Below are 20,000 nucleotides of genomic sequence, written 5' to 3' on the forward strand. Positions count from 1 at the left end.
GGGCGATGGGGTCGGGGAAGTCGACAGCTCCCTGGATGATGGTGAACAGAACCCGCTCTACGTTCTCAACACCTGAGGAGGAACCACACACTTAGAACCCTGGAGAACCACACAACAAACATTTATAGCTGAGGAATCACACACGTAGAACCCTGAGGAATCACACACACACACACTTAAAACCCTGGAGAACCACACAACAAACATTTATAGCTGAGGAATCACACACGTAGAACCCTGAGGAATCACACACACTCACTTAAAACCCTGGAGAACCATGCAACAAACATTTATAGCTGAGGAACCACACACACACTTAAAACCCTGGAGAACCACGCAACAAATATTTATAGCTGAGGAACCACACACACTTAGAACCCACTTAATGTTCTCAACACCTGGTTAGCAGAACCCTGGAGAACCACAGTACACACTGAGCAGCAGCTCACCCTGGTTGGCCAGGACTTCGTTCATCCCGCTGGAGGTTATCGTCTGTATGAAGGTGAAGTAGCTTCTACGTAACATTTGTTTCTCCAGAGCTGCTGCCTGGTCGTTGTCCTCAGCAGGTCGACACAACACCTCAAAGATGGCCAGGACCAGAGGCATGAACACCTGCTGCAGGAAAGGAGACACCTGGTCCTGGAGAGGAGAGAGACAGAGAGGACCAGAGGCATGAACACCTGCTGCAGGAACAGAGACACCTGGTCCTGGAGAGGAGAGAGACAGAGACACCTGGTCCTGGAGAGGAGAGAGACAGAGACACCTGGTCCTGGAGAAGAGAGAGACAGAGACACCTGGTCCTGGAGAGGAGAGAGACAGAGACACCTGGTCCTGGAGAGGAGAGAGACAGAGACACCTGGTCCTGGAGAGGAGAGAGACACCTGGTCCTGGAGAGGAGAGAGACACCTGGTCCTGGAGAGGAGAGAGACAGAGACACCTGGTCCTGGAGAGGAGAGAGACAGAGACACCTGGTCCTGGAGAGGAGAGAGACAGAGAGGACCAGAGGCATGAACACCTGCTGCAGGAACGGAGACACCTGGTCCTGGAGAGGAGAGAGACAGAGAGGACCAGAGACATGAACACCTGCTGCAGGAAAGGAGACACCTGGTCCTGGAGAGGAGAGAGACAGAGAGGACCAGAGGCATGAACACCTGCTGCAGGAACAGAGACACCTGGTCCTGGAGAGGAGAGAGACACCTGGTCCTGGAGAGGAGAGAGACACCTGGTCCTGGAGAGGAGAGAGACACCTGGTCCAGGGAATGGGGACATTGACTATAAACCTAAACCTAAACCTAACCCTAAACCTAAACCCCAGGGAATGGGGACATTGACTAACCTTAAACCTAACCCTAAACCTAACCCTAAACCCCAGGGAATGGGGACATTGACTATAAACCTAAACCTAACCCTAATCCTAAACCCCAGGGAATGTGGACATTGACTAACCCTAAACCTAACCCTTTTAGCTGGCCTGTTAGCAGTCAGTCCTCTACCATAGATATTTGGTAAGGGCCGGTTTCCTGGACAGATGAATCTTAGTCATGGACTAAAACCCTTCCTATGGAGATCCTACCTTAGTCCAGGAGACCAGCCCCAGATGTCCTCTGTGTAGCAGGTCCCTGGTTACCTTGAACTTGGTGTCTGACTGATGAGGGGTATGAACTCCTGCAGGTCCCTGGTTACCTTGAACTTGGTGGTGATCTGACTGATGAGGGTTTGAACTTGGCGGTGATCTGACTGATGAGGGTATAAACTCCTGCAGGTCCCTGGTTACCTTGAACTTGGCGGTGATCTGACTGATGAGGGTATAAACTCCTGCAGGTCCCCCTGGTTACCTTGAACTTAGCGGTGATCTGACTGATGAGGGGTATGAACTCCTGCAGGTCCCTGGTTACCTTGAACTTAGCGGTGATCTGACTGATGAGGGGTATGAACTCCTGCAGGTCCCTGGCCTCGCAGTCCTTCAGCATGTGCTCCGATGCCGCAGGGACGAAGGGCAGGACCTCTTCTTCGAGACAGATGATCATGCGGTGGAGGAAGGAGCGGACAGCGCTACGCAGAGACCCCCTCTGGACAGGACAGCTCAGTGCAGGCAGGAAGGTCTGCAGACAGTCTCTGTAGACTTCAGTACATCCACACTGCTTCACTGTCTGCTTGTTGCTGAACGCCTTACTGGTACGACTAGAGGAGGGAGAGGGAGAGAGGGGAACAGAGAGAGAGGGAGGGGGAGAGAAAGGGGAGAGAGAGAGGGAGGGGTTGTATTAGCAGGAACAGAACTTGTAAACCCAGAGAGAAGAGTGCTGAGCGATTAGTGCTTTTTGAGGTGGGTTCGGTTTCAGTTCTATAAATAACTAGTGAATGTTTTATGCATTATGTGGGTTGAATGCTGTAACAGAATGAAATAAAAGGCCATTACTGCTCATCACTTATTAACCATTTATTCACATGACTTTAAGACACACGACATGACATTATCTCTGAAGACTACACTACATGACCAGACATTATCTCTGAAGACGACACTACATGACCAGACATTATCTCTGAAGACGACACTACACGACCAGACATTCTCTGAAGACTACATGACCAGACATTATCTCTGAAGACTACTGTACGTGACCAGACATTATCTCTGAAGACTACTCTACATGACCAGACATTATCTCTGAAGACTACTCTACATGACCAGACATTATCTCTGAAGACAACACTACATGACCAGACATTATCTCGGAAGACTACTGTACATGACCAGACATTATCTCTGAAGACTACACGACATGACCAGACATTATCTCTGAAGACTACGGCTTTCCACTAGATGTTGGAACATTGCTGCTATAACAGCCTCCACTCTTCTGGGAAGGCTTTCCACTAGATGTTGGAACATTGCTGCTATAACAGCCTCCACTCTTCTGGGAAGGCTTTCCACTAGATGTTGGAACATTGCTGCTATAACAGCCTCCACTCTTCTGGGAAGGCTTTCCACTAGATGTTGGAACATTGCTGCTATAACAGCCTCCACTCTTCTGGGAAGGCTTTCCACTAGATGTTGGAACATTGCTGCTATAACAGCCTCCACTCTTCTGGGAAGGCGTTCCACTAGATGTTGGAACATTGCTGCTATAACAGCCTCCACTCTTCTGGGAAGGCGTTCCACTAGATGTAGGAACATTGCTGCTATAACAGCCTCCACTCTTCTGGGAAGGCTTTCCACTAGAAGTGGGAATGTTGCTGTGGGGACTTGCTTCCATTCAGCCTCAACAGCCTTAGTGAGGTCGGGGGCTGATGTTGAGTGACTGGGTCTGGCTGGCACTTCTTTTGATAAGAAACATTAATGTGTTGAAAATCCCTAATTGTTTGCGTAGTCAACTTACGCACAGCCCTGACACACACACTTAGACATGCCACCAGGGGTCTTTTCACCGTCCACAAATCCAGAACAAATCCAAGAAAGCGTACAGTATTATATTGAGCCCTTATTGCATGGAACTTCCTTCCATCTCATATTGCTCAAATAAACAGCAAACCTGGTTTAACAAAACAGATACAGCAACACCTGGTGGCACAACGCCTCTCCCCTATTGGACCTAGATAGTCTGTATGTACTGATATGAGGGCAGATACAGCATCACCTGGTGGCACAACTCCTCTCCTCTATTGGACCTAGATTGCTGTATGTATTGATATGAGGGCAGATAAAGCAACGCCTCTCCTCTATTGGACCTAGATAGTCTGTATGTATTGATATGAGGGCAGATACAGCAACACCTGGTGGCACAACTCCTCTCCCCTATTGGACCTAGATAGTCTGTATGTATTGATATGAGGGCAGATACAGCATCACCTGGTGGCACAACGCCTCTCCCCTATTGGACCTAGATAGTCTGTATGTATTGATATGAGGGCAGATACAGCATCACCTGGTGGCACAACTCCTCTCCTCTATTGGACTTAGATAGTCTGTATGTATTGATATGAGGGCAGATACAGCAACACCTGGTGGCACAACGCCTCTCCTCTATTGGACCTAGATAGTCTGTATGTATTGATATGAGGGCAGATACAGCATCACCTGGTGGCACAACTCCTCTCCTCTATTGGACCTAGATAGTCTGTATGTATTGATATGAGGGCAGATACAGCATCACCTGGTGGCACAACTCCTCTCCTCTATTGGACCTAGATAGTTTGTATGTATTGATATGTAGGATACGTGTGCCTTTAAACGTGTATGTAGTTCTGTCCTTGAGCTGTTGTCGTCTATTGATGTTCTGTATTATGTTTCATGTCGACCCCAGTGCTCTGGGTTCTGTGTTCTGGGTTCTGTGTTCTGGGTTCTGTGTTCTGGGTTCTGGGTTCTGTGCTCTGGGTTCTGTGCTCTGGGTTCTGTGCTCTGGGTTCTGTGCTCTGGGCTCTGTGCTCTGGGTTCTGTGCTCTGGGTTCCGTGCTCTGGGTTCTGTGCTCTGGGTTCTGTGCTCTGGGTTCTGTGCTCTGGGTTCTGTGCTCTGGGTTCTGTGCTCTGGGTTCTGTGCTCTGGGTTCTGTGCTCTGGGTTCTGTGCTCTGGGTTCTGTGCTCTGTGTGGAACCCCAGGAAGAGTAGCTGCTGCTTTTGCAACAGCTAATGTGGATCCTAATAAAATACCAGAATAGCCCAACCCGGACGATGCTGGGCCAATTGTGTGCCGCCTCATGGGTCTCTCGGTCGCGGGCCGGCTACGACACAGCCTGGGATCAAACCCGGGTCAGCTTCTAGCGCTGCGATGCAGTGCCTTAGACCGCTGGCCACTCGATACGCCCACTGGGCCTTACTTATAACCAAATGTTGCAGTTGGGGGTTAAGGCTTAGTGTTACTAGGGCTTAGTGTTCCTAGGGCTTAGTGTTCCTAGGGCTTAGTGTTCCTAGGGCTTAGTGTTACTAGGGCTCAGTGTTACTAGGGCTCAGTGTTACTAGGGCTCAGTGTTACTAGGGCTCAGTGTTACTAGGGCTTAGTGTTACTAGGGCTTAGTGTTACTAGGGCTTAGTGTTCCAAGGGCATAGTGTTCCTAGGGCTTAGTGTTACTAGGGCTTAGTGTTCCTAGGGCTTAGTGTTACTGGGCTTAGTGTTCCAAGGGCTCAGTGTTACTGGGGCTTAGTGTTCCTAGGGCTTAGTGTTCCTAGGGCTTAGTGTTACTAGGGCTTAGTGTTACTAGGGCTCAGTGTTACTAGGGCTCAGTGTTACTAGGGCTTAGTGTTACTAGGGCTTAGTGTTACTAGGGCTTAGTGTTACTAGGGCTTAGTGTTCCTGGGGCTTAGTGTTACTAGGGCTTAGTGTTACTAGGGCTTAGTGTTACTAGGGCTTAGTGTTACTAGGGCTCAGTGTTCCTAGGGCTCAGTGTTACTAGGGCTTAGTGTTACTAGGGCTTAGTGTTACTAGGGCTTAGTGTTCCTAGGGCTTAGTGTTACTAGGGCTTAGTGTTACTAGGGCTCAGTGTTACTAGGGGTAGTGTTTGTTTGGATATCATGGGGTAGTGTTTGTTTGGATATCAGGGGGTGGTGTTTGTTTGGATATCATGGGGTAGTGTTTGTTTGGATATCATGGGGTAGTGTTTGTTTGGATATCATGGGGTAGTGTTTGTTTGGATATCAGGGGGTAGTGTTTGTTTGGATATCAGGGGGTAGTGTTTGTTTGGATATCAGGGGGTAGTGTTTGTTTGGATATCATGGGGTAGTGTTTGTTTGGATATCATGGGGTAGTGTTTGTTTGGATATCAGGGGGTAGTGTTTGTTTGGATATCAGGGGGTAGTGTTTGTTTGGATATCAGGGGGTAGTGTTTGTTTGGATATCAGGGGGTAGTGTTTGTTTGGATATCAGGGGGTAGTGTTTGTTTGGATATCAGGGTCAGTGTTTGGATATTTACCTAGCGAAGCCAACAGCGTGACTCAGACAGTCGGCCAGCGCAGCCTGCCTCTCCTCCTCCCTCTCAGAGGCCAGTTTGGCCAGCAGCAGACGGAAGGCGTCGGTCAGCGGCGTCAGCAGGGATCTCATCAGCGCCTGCTTCCTCTCCGCGGGACTCTCTCCGTGGACGATCAACACCCCCGCCGTCTCAAATATAAACAGCTGGTCATCGCTGGTCAGCAGCGCAGGGAAACCGTTCTCCTGAGGCACATATGGGAGGGGAAGGAAGGTCAGTACAGGGGGGGTAATGTATGGAGGGTAAGGTAGGTCAGAACAGAGGGAGGGTAATGTATGGAGGAGAATGAAGGTCAGTAATGTATGGAGGGTAAGGTAGGTCAGTACAGAGGGAGGGTAATGTATGGAAGGTAATGAAGATCAGTACAGAGGGAGGGTAATGTATGGAAGGTAATGTATGGAAGGTAATGAATGTCAGTACAGAGTGAGGGTAATGTATGGAGGGTAAGGTAGGTCAGTACAGAGGGAGGGTAATGTATGGAGGGTAAGGTAGGTCAGTACAGAGGGGGGGTAATGTATGGAGGGTAAGGTAGGTCAGTACAGAGGGAGGGTAATGTATGGATGGGAATGAAGGTCAGTCAAGGGGGAGGGTAATGTATGGAGGGTAAGGTAGGTCAGTACAGAGGGAGGGTAATGTATGGAAGGTAATGAAGATCAGTACAGAGGGAGGGTAATGTATGGAAGGTAATGTATGGAAGGTAATGAATGTCAGTACAGAGTGAGGGTAATGTATGGAGGGTAAGGTAGGTCAGTACAGAGGGAGGGTAATGTATGGAGGGTAAGGTAGGTCAGTACAGAGGGGGGGTAATGTATGGAGGGTAAGGTAGGTCAGTACAGAGGGAGGGTAATGTATGGAGGGTAATGTATGGAAGGTAATGAAAGTCAGTACAGAGTGAGGGTAATGTATGGAGGGTAAGGTAGGTCAGTACAGAGGGAGGGTAATGTATGGAGGGTAAGGTAGGTCAGTACAGAGGGAGGGTAATGTATGGAGGGTAAGGTAGGTCAGTACAGAGGGAAGGTAATGTATGGAGGGTAAGGTAGGTCAGTACAGAGGGAGGGTAATGTATGGAGGGGAATGAAGGTCAGTGCAGAGGGAGGGGAATGAAGGTCAGTGCAGAGGGAGGGTAATGTATGGTAGGTAAGGTAAGGTAGGTCAGTACAGGGGGAGGGTAATGTATGGTGGGTAAGGTAGGTCAGTACAGGGGGAGGGTAATGTATGGAGGGTAAGGTAGGTCAGTGAAGAGAGAGAGCTGTAGAGGGGAATGTATGGAGGGGAATGAAGGTCAGTACAGAGAGCATAATGTATTGAGGGTAGGTCAGTGAAGAGAGAGCTGTAGAGGGTAATGTAGGGAGGGGAATGAATGTCAGTACAGAGGGAGGGTAATGTATGGATGGTAAGGTAGGTCATTGAAGAGAGAGAGAGCTGTAGAGGGTAATGTATGGAGGGGAATGAAGGTCAGTACAAAGGGAGGGTAAGAGGGTAAGTCATTGGAGAGAGATGCTGTAGAGGGTAATGTATGGAGGGTAAGTCATTGGAGAGAGATGCTGTAGAGGGTAATGTATGGAGGTAAAGTCAGTGGAGAGAGATGCTGTAGAGGGTAATGTATGGAGGGTAAGTCAGTGGAGAGAGATGCTGTAGAGGGTAATGTATGGAGGGTAAGTCATTGGAGAGAGATGCTGTAGAGGGTAATGTATAGAGGGTAAGTCAGTGGAGAGAGATGCTGTAGAGGGTAATGTATGGAGGGTAAGTCATTGGAGAGATGCTGTTGATGGTAATGTAGGTCAGTGAAGAGAGATACTGTAGAGGGTAATGTATATGAGGGGAGGGGTAACTTACAGGAGGTGCTAGCTCAGCAGGTCTATAGAGGGTAATGTATATGAGGGGAGAGGTAACTTACAGGAGGTGCTAGCTCAGCTGGTCTGTAGAGGGTAATGTATATGAGGGGAGAGGTAACTTACAGGATGAGCTCCAGCTGGTCTGTAGAGGGTAATGTGTAGAGGGCAATGTATATGAGGGGAGGGGTAACTTACAGGAGGAGCTCCAGCAGGTCTGTAAAGTGTAATGTGTGGAGGGTAATGTGTGAGAGGTAACTTACAGGAGGAGCTAGCTCCAGCAGGTCCTGTATCCTGGACAGGATGTCTTCAATGAAGGAGTTCATGTGTTTACTGGCAACAGAGTAAACAGAGGACAGGGTTAGGGTCAATCACAAAGAACCTTCTAGAATTATTACTGTAAACAGAGGACAGGGTTGGGGTCAAATCACAAAGAACCTTCTAGAACTATTACTGTAAACAGAGGACAGGGTTGGGGTCAAATCACAAAGAACCTTCTAGAATTATTACTGTAAACAGAGGACAGGGTTGGGGTCAATCACAAATAACCTTCTAGAATTATTACTGTAAACAGAGGACAGGGTTGGGGTCAAATCACAAAGAACCTTCTAGAATTATTACTGTAAACAGAGGACAGGGTTGGGGTCAAATCACAAATAACCTTCTAGAATTATTACTGTAAACAGAGGACAGGGTTGGGGTCAAACACAAAGAACCTTCTAGAACTATATAACGACATGTCCTGCTTTCTGGTGATCTGGTGTTGACTACCAGGACAGGGTCCAACCAGTCTGCTGATAATACTGGTCCTGTGACCCAACAGGTACCCTATAATCTACAACAAGGACCCATAGAGCTCTGGTCTAAAGTAGTGCACTATATAGGGAATAGAGTTCTGTTCTAGAGTAGTGCACTATATAGGGAATAGGGCCCTGGTCTAAAGTAGTGCACTATATAGGGAATAGGGCCCTGGTCTAAAGTAGTGCACTACATAGGGAATAGGACTCTGGTCTAAAGTAGTGTACTATATAGGGAATAGGGCTCTGGTCTATAGTAGTGCACTATATAGGGAATAGGGCTCTTGTCTAAAGTAGTGCACTATATAGGGAATAGGGCTCTGGTCTATAGTAGTGCACTATATAGGGAATAGGGCTCTGGTCTATAGTAGTGCACTATATAGGGAAAAGGGCCCATTGGGAACACAGAGTAACGCGTGCTTAGTGACGGTACAGCTGGACTTACTGCAGTGTCTTGACGAACCGTGAGAAGAGGTAGGCCACTCTGCTACGGACCTTAGGACTGCTGTGTCTCAGACCGCGATGGTCCAGAAAGGACATCTACAGGGGACACAGTAACACAATGATACAAAACCTCCCCTTTAACCAGGGGTCCACTGTCCCTCTCCTCAACACTGATACAAAACCTCCCCTTTAACCAAGGGTCCACTGTCCCTCTCCTCAACACTGATACAATACCTCCCCTTTAACCAGGGGTCCACTGTCCCTCTCATCAACACTGATACAAAACCTCCCCTTTAACCAGGGGTCCACTGTCCCTCTCCTCAACACTGATACAAAACATCCCCTTTAACCAGGGGTCCACTGTCCCTCTCCTCAACACTAATACAAAACCTCCCCTTTAACCAGGGGTCCACTGTCCCTCTCCTCAACACTGATACAAACCTCCCCTGTCCCTCTCAACACTGATACAAAACCTCCCCTTTAACCAGGGGTCCACTGTCCCTCAACACTGATACAAAACCTCCCCTTTATCCAGGGGTCCACTGTCCCTCTCCTCAACACTGATACAAAACCTCCCCTTTAACCAGGGGTCCACTGTCCCTCTCCTCAACACTGATACAAAACCTCCCCTTTATCCAGGGGTCCACTGTCCCTCTCCTCAACACTGATACAAAACCTCCCCTTTAATCAGGGGTCCACTGTCCCTCTCCTCAACACTAATACAAAACCTCCCCTTTATCCAGGGGTCCACTGTCCCTCCCCTCAACACTGATACAAAACCTCCCCTTTAACCAGGGGTCCACTGTCCCTCTCCTCAACACTGATACAAAACCTCCCCTTTATCCAGGGGTCCACTGTCCCTCTCCTCAACACTGATACAAAACCTCCCCTTTATCCAGGGGTCCACTGTCCCTCTCCTCAACACTGTGAAGACACAATGTTAAAAGGTAGAGTTCATTGACTGAGCTAGGACAGACAGTCTAGTACTGCAGTACTAACCAGGACAATAGGAATGTGCTGCGGTTCAACCAGGAAGAACTTGTCGTAACGAACCACCGTCTCGAAGAACTCCAGCGACACAGACGTGTGTTGGTAACCACTGAGACCAGAGGAGACCAGCTGAGGAGACCAGGGAGAACACAGGATATGATGTCAGACATTAGAAACAACAGACTGTGTTGGTAACCACTGAGACCAGAGGAGACCAGCTGAGGAGACAGGGAGAACATGATGTCAGACATCAGGATCAAGGGTTGTCAGCGGACTGGCTGGCTGTGTGTAACTCACCGTTCTCATCATATCCTGCAGGGCGGAGGTCTTGGCCGTGTCGCCAGAGAAGTGAGCTCCGTGAGACGCAGGCAGAGCCTCTCCTAGCATGTACAGCAGCCTGATGGCCACCTCCACCTCCATGAAGGACGCCGTCTGCCAATGCCTGAGACACACAATCAGGATCAATACACGCTTCTTCACAACAGTCGTTTAAAACAAGGGGCAAAGTTAGGAAATAAGGTGGACATCGGGGAACAAAACAAGATGGAGTCTTACTGTATGGTGTTGTTGAAGACTCTGCCTACAGCTTCCAGGAGCAGGTCAGGAGACACCTGAGCCAGGCGATCCAACAGCATCTTCAACTGTTTCCTGTACTCTACAAACATCGCTTCATCCTCCCCCTGAGGCAGAGAGACAGAGAGAGAGAGAGAGGATAGAGGAAGAGAGAGACAGAGACAGAAAGAGAAGGAGAATGAGATAGAGAGAAAGGAGAGAGAGAAGGAGCGAGAGAAAGAGAAAGGAGAGAGAGAGGAGAGAGAAAGGAGAGAGAAAGAGGGGGGAGGAGATGGACAGAGAAAGAGGGGGGAAGAGATGGACAGAGAAAGAGGGGGGAAGAGATGGACAGAGGAAGAGGGGGGAAGAGATGGACAGAGGAAGATGGAGACAGTGAGTAATGAAAATGCTGTTCAACTCCCCCCACAATTTAAAACTCACTCAAAGTTTTTACCTCGTTGTCAAAGTTGTACTCTTCATCATAAGTTAGTTTCTTCATGACGGCCAACATGATGTCCTGGTGAGACAGAGAGCACAGTCAACATACTGGATACAGTGAGGGGAAAAAGGTATTTGATCCCCTGCTGATTTTGTACGTTTGCCCACTGACAAAGAAATGATCAGTCTAATTTTAATGGTAGGTTTATTTGAACAGTGAGAGACAGAATAACAACAAAAAAATCCCCAAAACATGTCAAAATTGTTAGAAATTGATTTGCATTTTATTTCCATACTGGATATATCTGCTAACAAGATGACAGATGGACAGACACTAGAAAAGGTTTTAAAAGCTAGTGGCTGGTTTCCCCAGACACAGAGTAATTATATTCCTAACATATTTTTAGTCCAGAACTAGGACTCATCTGTGTCTGGGAAACCAGCCCAAAGAGTTCCTGATGAAATCGCACCTCAACATGAGTCTTCTGTTGGTCTGTCAGCAGCGGGAACTAGAAGAGGAGAGACACAGCAGAAAGTTCTCATTATGACACAACAGAATGTTCTCATTATGACACAACAGAATGTTCTCATTATGACACAACAGAATGTTCTCATTATGACACAACAGAATGTTCTCATTATGACACAACAGAATGTTCTCATTATGACACAACAGAATGTTCTCATTATGACACAACAGAATGTTCTCATTATGAGACACCAGAATGTTCTCATTATGACACACACCAGAATGTTCTCATTATGAGACACAGCAGAATGTTCTCATTATGAGACACAACAGAATGTTCTCATTATGACACAACAGAATGTTCTCATTATGACACAACAGAATGTTCTCATTATGACACAACAGAATGTTCTCATTATGACACAACAGAATGTTCTCATTATGACACAACAAAATGTTCTCATTATGAGACACACACCAGAATGTTCTCATTATGAGACACACACCAGAATGTTCTCATTATGAGACACACACCAGAATGTTCTCATTATGAGACACACACCAGAATGTTCTCATTATGAGACACACAGCAGAATGTTCTCATTATGAGACACAACCACAGGCCTTTTAATACAACGCAGTGGGCTATTCCAGACAGCAGGACAGACTAGCCAGCTAACTATGATACACACACACACACACACACACACACACACACTAAATGTTCTGCATCATTTGGAAAGTTAAACTTGAATGTGTTGTTGGTTTGTAAAGTCAATTATACCACGGCCATTTCCAAGTCTATATTTGTTGTAAATGTAGAATAATTCAGACAGTTATTCAGCTAATCCATTGCTGTCTCTTCCTGGAACAGGGGGGGGTAATGATAATGATTGGGGTCAGTTAGTGTGGACAGTTTCCTCCACCTTGTCTGAGTCCCAGTACTCTTCAATGGCCTCCTGTCCTCCTCTCCCTACCTGAGGCATGTGACTCTGCCACTCGGACCCCTTGAGGAAGATTAAGCAGATGAACACAAGTTTACGTCATGTTACCGTGCCAACCGGACCCTATTGAGGACGCTGTCACATGACAGTGGTCTGAGGGGCTACTCCACACCCGTTATAAAGATTATATTTCTATGGTTTCCATCCTGTCTAGTAAAGACACATCTAGAGTGACTCCCTCTCCTGTCTGGTAAAGATACATCTAGAGTGTAGAGTGACTCCCTCTCCTGTCTAGTAAAGACACATCTAGAGTGACTCCCTCTCCTGTCTAGTAAAGATACATCTAGAGTGTCTCCCTCTCCTGTCTAGTAAAGACACATCTAGAGTGACTCCCTCTCCTGTCTAGTAAAGATACATCTAGAGTGTAGAGTGAATCCCTCTCCTGTCTAGTAAAGACACATCTAGAGTGACTCCCTCTCCTGTCTGGTAAAGATACATCTAGAGTGACTCCCTCTCCTGTCTAGTAAAGATACATCTAGAGTTTCTCCCTCTCCTGTCTGGTAAAGATACATCTAGAGTGTAGAGTGACTCCCTCTCCTGTCTGGTAAAGATACATCTAGAGTGTCTCCCTCTCCTGTCTGGTAAAGATACATCTAGAGTGTAGAGTGACTCCCTCTCCTGTCTGGTAAAGATACATCTAGAGTGACTCCCTCTCCTGTCTAGTAAAGATACATCTAGAGTGTAGAGTGACTCCCTCTCCTGTCTGGTAAAGATACATCTAGAGTGTAGAGTGACTCCCTTTCCTGTCTGGTAAAGATACATCTAGAGTGTAGAGTGACTCCCTCTCCTGTCTGGTAAAGATACATCTAGAGTGACTCCCTCTCCTGTCTGGTAAAGATACATCTAGAGTGACTCCCTCTCCTGTCTGGTAAATATACATCTAGAGTGTAGAGTGACTCCCTCTCCTGTCTGGTAAAGATACATCTAGAGTGTAGAGTGACTCCCTCTCCTGTCTAGTAAAGATACATCTAGAGTGACTCCCTCTCCTGTCTGGTAAAGATACATCTAGAGTGTAGAGTGACTCCCTCTCCTGTCTGGTAAAGATACATCTAGAGTGACTCCCTCTCCTGTCTAGTAAAGATACATGTAGAGTGACTCCCTCTCCTGTCTAGTAAAGATACATCTAGAGTGTAGAGTGACTCCCTCTCCTGTCTGGTAAAGATACATCTAGAGTGACTCCCTCTCCTGTCTGGTAAAGATACATCTAGAGTGTCTCCCTCTCCTGTCTGGTAAAGATACATCTAGAGTGTAGAGTGACTCCCTCTCCTGTCTGGTAAAGATACATCTAGAGTGTAGAGTGACTCCCTCTCCTGTCTAGTAAAGATACATCTAGAGTGTCTCCCTCTCCTGTCTGGTAAAGATACATCTAGAGTGACTCCCTCTCCTGTCTGGTAAAGATACATCTAGAGTGTAGAGTGACTCCCTCTCCTGTCTGGTAAAGATACATCTAGAGTGTAGAGTGACTCCCTCTCCTGTCTAGTAAAGATACATCTAGAGTGTAGAGTGACTCCCTCTCCTGTCTAGTAAAGATACATGTAGAGTGTAGAGTGTCTCCCTCTCCTGTCTAGTAAAGATACATCTAGAGTGTAGAGTGACTCCCTCTCCTGTCTGGTAAAGATACATCTAGAGTGTAGAGTGACTCCCTCTCCTGTCTAGTAAAGATACATCTAGAGTGTAGAGTGACTCCCTCTCCTGTCTAGTAAAGATACATCTAGAGTGTAGAGTGACTCCCTCTCCTGTCTAGTAAAGATACATCTAGAGTGTAGAGTGACTCCCTCTCCTGTCTGGTAAAGATACATCTAGAGTGTAGAGTGACTCCCTCTCCTGTCTGGTAAAGATACATCTAGAGTGTCTCCCTCTCCTGTCTGGTAAAGATACATCTAGAGTGTCTCCCTCTCCTGTCTGGTAAAGATACATCTAGAGTGTAGAGTGACTCCCTCTCCTGTCTGGTAAAGATACATCTAGAGTGTAGAGTGACTCCCTCTCCTGTCTAGTAAAGATACATCTAGAGTGTCTCCCTCTCCTGTCTGGTAAAGATACATCTAGAGTGTCTCCCTCTCCTGTCTAGTAAAGATACATCTAGAGTGACTCCCTCTCCTGTCTGGTAAAGATACATGTAGAGTGTCTCCCTCTCCTGTCTGGTAAAGATACATCTAGAGTGTAGAATGACTCCCTCTCCTGTCTGGTAAAGATACATCTAGAGTGTAGAGTGACTCCCTCTCCTGTCTGGTAAAGATACATCTAGAGTGTAGAGTGTCTCCCTCTCCTGTCTAGTAAAGATACATCTAGAGTGTAGAGTGACTCCCTCTCCTGTCTGGTAAAGATACATCTAGAATGTAGAGTGTCTCCCTCTCCTGTCTAGTAAAGATACATCTAGAGTGTCTCCCTCTCCTGTCTGGTAAAGATACATCTAGAGTGTCTATATCTAGAGTGGCCCAAATTACACTATTCCCTTCATAGTGCACAACATTTGACCAGAGGCCTGGATGGAATAAGGTGCCATAGAGAATAGGGAGCCATATTCCCATAGACCTCTGGTCAGATGTAGTGCACATAGAGAATAGGGAGCCATATTCCCATAGACCTCTGGTCAGATGTAGTGCACATATTCCCATAGGCCTCTGGTCAGATGTAGTGCACATAGAGAATAGGGAGCCATATTCCCATAGGCCTCTGATCAGATGTAGTGCACATAGAGAATAGGGAGCCATATTCCCATAGGCCTCTGGTCAGATGTAGTGCACATAGAGAATAGGGAGCCATATTCCCATAGACCTCTGATCAGATGTAGTGCACATAGAGAATAGGGAGCCATATTCCCAACTAGCAGGGTGTATCTCACCTGTTTGAGTACGTTCAGGTAGTCGTAGCAGAAGCCTACGATGTTGGCTGAGATGTCATCGTCGTCGTGGACCAGTAGCTGGAGGAGCAGAGGAACCTTGGTCTCGAGGGCACGCAGCGCCTCGGCGGCTTCCTTCACGGCGCCCCCCTTGGCCAGTTTGGTCCAGCTCAGCACCAGAGACTGGCCCATCCCGTTCACCAGTCTGGAGAACTTAGCCAGGAAGTCCACATCCTCCTCCTGATGGAGCCAAGACAGGAAACGGGGGGGGGGGGGGGGGGGGGGCTTTTCAGGTATAAACAGGAAACAGTTTCACATCCATTCAGGAAGTAGAGGTGAGGAGGAAGAGGAAATGGAGCCTTTGGCCTTTTGTTGGACTGTGGGAAATGGAGTAGCGAGTGTGTGTGTGGTGTGTGAGTTATGTGGTGTATGTGTTGTGTTATGGTGTGTGTGTGGTGTGTGGTGTGTTAGTTATGTGGTGTGTGTGTGTTATGGTGTGAGTGTCTGTGTGTGTACCTACCTGGTCCACGTTGAAGAAGCCAGCCGACTGCAGGACCTGACAGAGGGACTCGACCAGCTTGGTCTTGTCTGTTATGTGGTGTGTGTGTGTGTGTGTGTGTACCTACCTGGTCCACGTTGAAGAAGCCAGCCGACTGCAGGACCTGACAGAGGGACTCGACCAGCTTGGTCTTGTCTGTTATGTGGTGTGTGTGTGTGTGTGTGTGTGTACCTACCTGGTCCACGTTGAAGAAGCCAGCCGACTGCAGGACCTGACAGAGGGACTCGACCAGCTTGGTCTTGTCTGTCGGGGCCATTCCTTTAGAGACAATCTCAAACAGACAGTCACACGCCTCCTCTCTCAGGTCCTCCACAGACATCTGACTCAGCAGCAGGTTCACAAACCTGGAGGGAGAGGAACACACTGGTTAAACACTGGTCCAGGACCAGTCATCTGATCTAGTGTCTGGTTCATAAACCTGGAGGGAGAGGAACACACTGGTTAAACACTGGTCCAGGACCAGTCATCTGATCTAGTGTCTGGTTCATAAACCTGGAGGGAGAGGAAAACACTGGTTAAACACTGGTCCAGGACCAGTCCTCTGATCTAGTGTCTGGTTCATAAACCTGGAGGGAGAGGAACACACTGGTTAAACACTGGTCCAGGACCAGTCATCTGATCTAGTGTCTGGTTCATAAACCTGGAGGGACAGGAACACACTGGTCCAGGACCAGTCATCTGCTCATCTGATGAGTTTCAACATGATGCACTTGGGCTCAAATGCCCAGTCTCATAGCAAAGGGTCTGAACACTGACGTAAATAAGGCATCTGTAATTTATTTTTAATACATTTGCAAAATTTCTAGACAACCTGTTTTCGCTTTGTCATTATGGGGTATTGTGACGTCACTATGGGGTATTGTGACGTCACTATGGGGTATTGTGATGTCACTATGGGGTATTGTGATGTCACTATGGGGTATTGTGTGTAGATTGATGAGGAAAAAAATTATTGAAATTGGTTACTAGATATTATCTAGCGTGTCCTGCGTTGCATATAATCTGACTGAGCATACAAGTATCTAAGTATCTGACTGAGCGGTGGTAGGCAGAAGAAGGCGCGTAAACATTCATTCAAACAGCACTTTCGTGCGTTTTGCCAGCAGCTCTTCGTTGTGCGTCAAGCATTGCGCTGTTTATGACTTCAAACCTATCAACTCCCGAGATGAGGCTGGTGTAACTGAGGTGAAATGGCTAGCTAGTTAGCGCGCGCTAATAGCATATCAAACGTCAATCTCTCTGAGACTTCTGGTAGTTGTTCCCCTTGCTCTGCATGGGTAACGCTGCTTCGATGGTGGCTGTTGTCGTTGTGTTGCTGGTTCGAGCCCAGGGAGGAGCGAGGAGGGGGACGGAAGCTATACTGTTACACTGGCAATACTAAAGTGCCTATAAGAACATCCAATAGTCAAAGGTTAATGAAATACAAACGGTATAGAGGGAAATAGTCCTATAATTCCTATAATAACTACAACCTAAAACCTCTTACCTGGGAATATTGAAGGCTCATGTTAAAAGGAACCACCAGCTTTCATATGTTCTCATGTTCTGAGCAAGGAACTGAAACGTTAGCTTTCTTACATGGCACATATTGCACTTTTACTTTCGTCTCCAACACTTTGTTTTTGCATTATTTAAACCAAATTGAACATGTTTCATTATCTACTTGAGGCTAAATGTATTTTATTTATGTATTATATTAAGTTAAAATAAGTGTTCATTCAGTATTGTTGTAATTGTCATTATTACAAATACATTTTAACATAAAAAATATTATATATAAAAAATATTTAAAAAATTGGCCGATTAATCGGTATCGGCGTTGAAAAATCATAATCGGTCGACCTCTAGAATATACCCATGTTCCCCCATATATCTTAATGTAATTACATGAAAATAACTGGCAGATTATTACTCAAAAGGCGAAATCCATTAACACTAAGATAATGGAGTTCATTCCCCTTGACAATCAACCGTTCCCTGTCGTGGGTGTTGTCTTTCGCCGATTGGTCGAGCACCGGTGTGTAATAACTACGTAAACAAATTATTAATGCGTTACATTATCATGTGACGTCATATTCAGGTCCTGATTGGTCAACAAGCTTCATTGGCCCGTCAAATAGTGTATATTATATACACACAAAGACCCAAACGGCGTTCCATAGGGATCCTGGTTGAGAATGAAATGACTGACCACACAGACTGACCACACAGACACTGACCACACAGACACTGACCACACAGACTGACGGCAGACAGACTGACGTACCTGTCGTTGGCGATGAGGTTGAGGTCTATCCAGGAGACGTATGCCCCCACTACCTCCAGACATTGACAGGTGATCTCAGGGTGAGACTGCTGATAGGCCCCGAGGATCTGGTACCAGGACTCAACCAGGCTGGGGATGACCTGCTCCCTCATACCATCTTTTATTAATGTGTTCCTACGCACCTCCTAGAGAGAGGAGAGAGAGAGAGGAGGGAGGGGAGAGGAGAGAGGAGAGAGGAGAGAGGAGAGAGGAGAGAGGAGAGAGAGAGAGAGAGAGAGAGAGAGAGAGAGAGAGAGAGAGGAGAGAGAGGAGGGAGGAGAGAGAAGAGAGAGGAGGGAGGAGAGAGAAGAGAGAGGAGGGAGGAGAGAGAGAGAGAGGAGGGAGGGGAGAGAGGGGAGAGAGAGAGAGGAGGGAGGGGAGGGAGAGGAGGGAGGGGAGAGAGAGAGAGAGAAGAGAGAGGAGGGAGGAGAGAGAAGAGAGAGAGGAGGGAGGAGAGAGAGAGGAGGAAGGGGAGAGAGAGAGGAGGAAGGGGAGAGAGAGAGAGAGAGAGAGAGAGAGAGGGAGGAGGGAGGAGAGAGAGAGAGAGGAGGGAGGGGAGAGAGGGGAGAGAGAGAGAAGAGTTAGAGACTGGGGATGACCTGCTCCCTCATACCATCCTTTAATAATGTGTTCCCACAAACCTCCTAGAGAAAAGAAAAAGAGAGAAGAGAAGGAGAGAAAAAGAGAAGGAGAGGACACCCTCAGCGTCCTCTTACCTCAGGGGAGTGCAGGATGTCTCTGTCCACCACCTCAGTGTCCTCTTACCTCAGGGGAGAGCAGGATGTGTCTGTCCACCACCTCAGTGTCCTCTTACCTCAGGGGAGTGCAGGATGTCTCTGTCCACCACCTCAGTGTCCTCTTACCTCAGGGGAGAGCAGGATGTCTCTGTCCACCACCTCAGTGTCCTCTTACCTCAGGGGAGAGCAGGATGTCTCTGTCCACCACCTCAGTGTCCTCTTACCTCAGGGGAGAGCAGGATGTGTCTGTCCACCACCTCAGTGTCCTCTTACCTCAGGGGAGTGCAGGATGTCTCTGTCCACCACCTCAGCGTCGATAGCCATCAGTGTTCTGAGGTAGACGTCGACCCCGTGTGGGTTCAGGCCCACTAGAGACAGCAGGTCGTGGAAGAACTTGGGCCAGTGGGTCAGGTACTCCATCACGAAGGTCAGAGCAAACACCTGGGCTGCCTTGTTACGGATGAACGGCTTCTCTGGTTGGGAGTTCATTAACTGGAGAGGAGGAGGAGGAAGGGGGAGGAAGAGGAGGGGGGAGGAAGAAGAGGGGAAGGATGAATAGGAGGAAGGGAAGGAAGAAGAGGGGGAGGGGAGGAAGAAGAGGAGGAGGAGGAAGAGGAGGAGGAGGAAGAAGAGGAGGAGGAGGAGGAAGGGAAGGAGACGGAGGGGAAGGATGAAGTGGAGGAGGAAGGAAGAAGAAGGAAAGAGAAGGAAGAAGAGGAGGAGGGGAAGGAGGAGGAGGAAGAAGATGAAGAGGAGGAGGGGAAGGATGAAGTGGAGGGGAAGGAGGAGGAGGAAGAAGATGAAGTGGAAGAGGGGAAGGAATAAGAAGAGGAAGGGAAGGAAGAAGAAGATGAAGAGGAGGAGGGGAGGATTGTCGGGATAGCAGAGACGGAGAATATTATATTGAAATTCATTTTCTAATACAATTTTTCAATTCAGGAATTCAGGTGTGGAAGAGAGTCAACTTCATGACTGTATAAAAACGTGTAACTAACGACAGCTCAAGTAACAAATAGAGTTGTTGATGAAATGTGTAACTAACGACAGCTCAAGTAACAAATAGTGTTGTTGATGAA

General features: G+C 47.5%; 1 protein-coding gene across 2 annotated transcripts in view; it reads right to left on the bottom strand.

The window, feature by feature from the left end:
* Positions 1-20,000, bottom strand: part of LOC139393198 (exportin-T) — a 39,770-nt gene that overhangs the window by 3,268 nt on the left and 16,502 nt on the right. The window contains exons 6-21 of one of the 2 annotated variants that reach the window (XM_071141632.1): positions 19,198-19,416; positions 18,149-18,333; positions 16,058-16,226; positions 15,327-15,563; positions 12,407-12,487; positions 11,482-11,520; positions 11,028-11,090; positions 10,577-10,701; positions 10,319-10,463; positions 10,031-10,150; positions 9,033-9,127; positions 8,054-8,123; positions 5,905-6,143; positions 1,896-2,181; positions 450-639; positions 1-72 (exon numbers count right to left, since the gene is read on the bottom strand). The exon at positions 1-72 is cut by the window's left edge and continues 45 nt beyond it. In XM_071141632.1, the coding sequence (XP_070997733.1) occupies positions 1-72; positions 450-639; positions 1,896-2,181; positions 5,905-6,143; positions 8,054-8,123; positions 9,033-9,127; positions 10,031-10,150; positions 10,319-10,463; positions 10,577-10,701; positions 11,028-11,090; positions 11,482-11,520; positions 12,407-12,487; positions 15,327-15,563; positions 16,058-16,226; positions 18,149-18,333; positions 19,198-19,416 (2,335 nt within the window). The remainder of the gene's footprint in view (positions 73-449; positions 640-1,895; positions 2,182-5,904; positions 6,144-8,053; positions 8,124-9,032; positions 9,128-10,030; positions 10,151-10,318; positions 10,464-10,576; positions 10,702-11,027; positions 11,091-11,481; positions 11,521-12,406; positions 12,488-15,326; positions 15,564-16,057; positions 16,227-18,148; positions 18,334-19,197; positions 19,417-20,000) is intronic. The other variant, XM_071141633.1, reaches the window with a different exon arrangement.

This window comes from Oncorhynchus clarkii, chromosome 33, assembly GCF_045791955.1.
Source record: "Oncorhynchus clarkii lewisi isolate Uvic-CL-2024 chromosome 33, UVic_Ocla_1.0, whole genome shotgun sequence".
In the NCBI taxonomy this organism is placed as follows: Eukaryota; Metazoa; Chordata; class Actinopteri; order Salmoniformes; family Salmonidae; genus Oncorhynchus; species Oncorhynchus clarkii.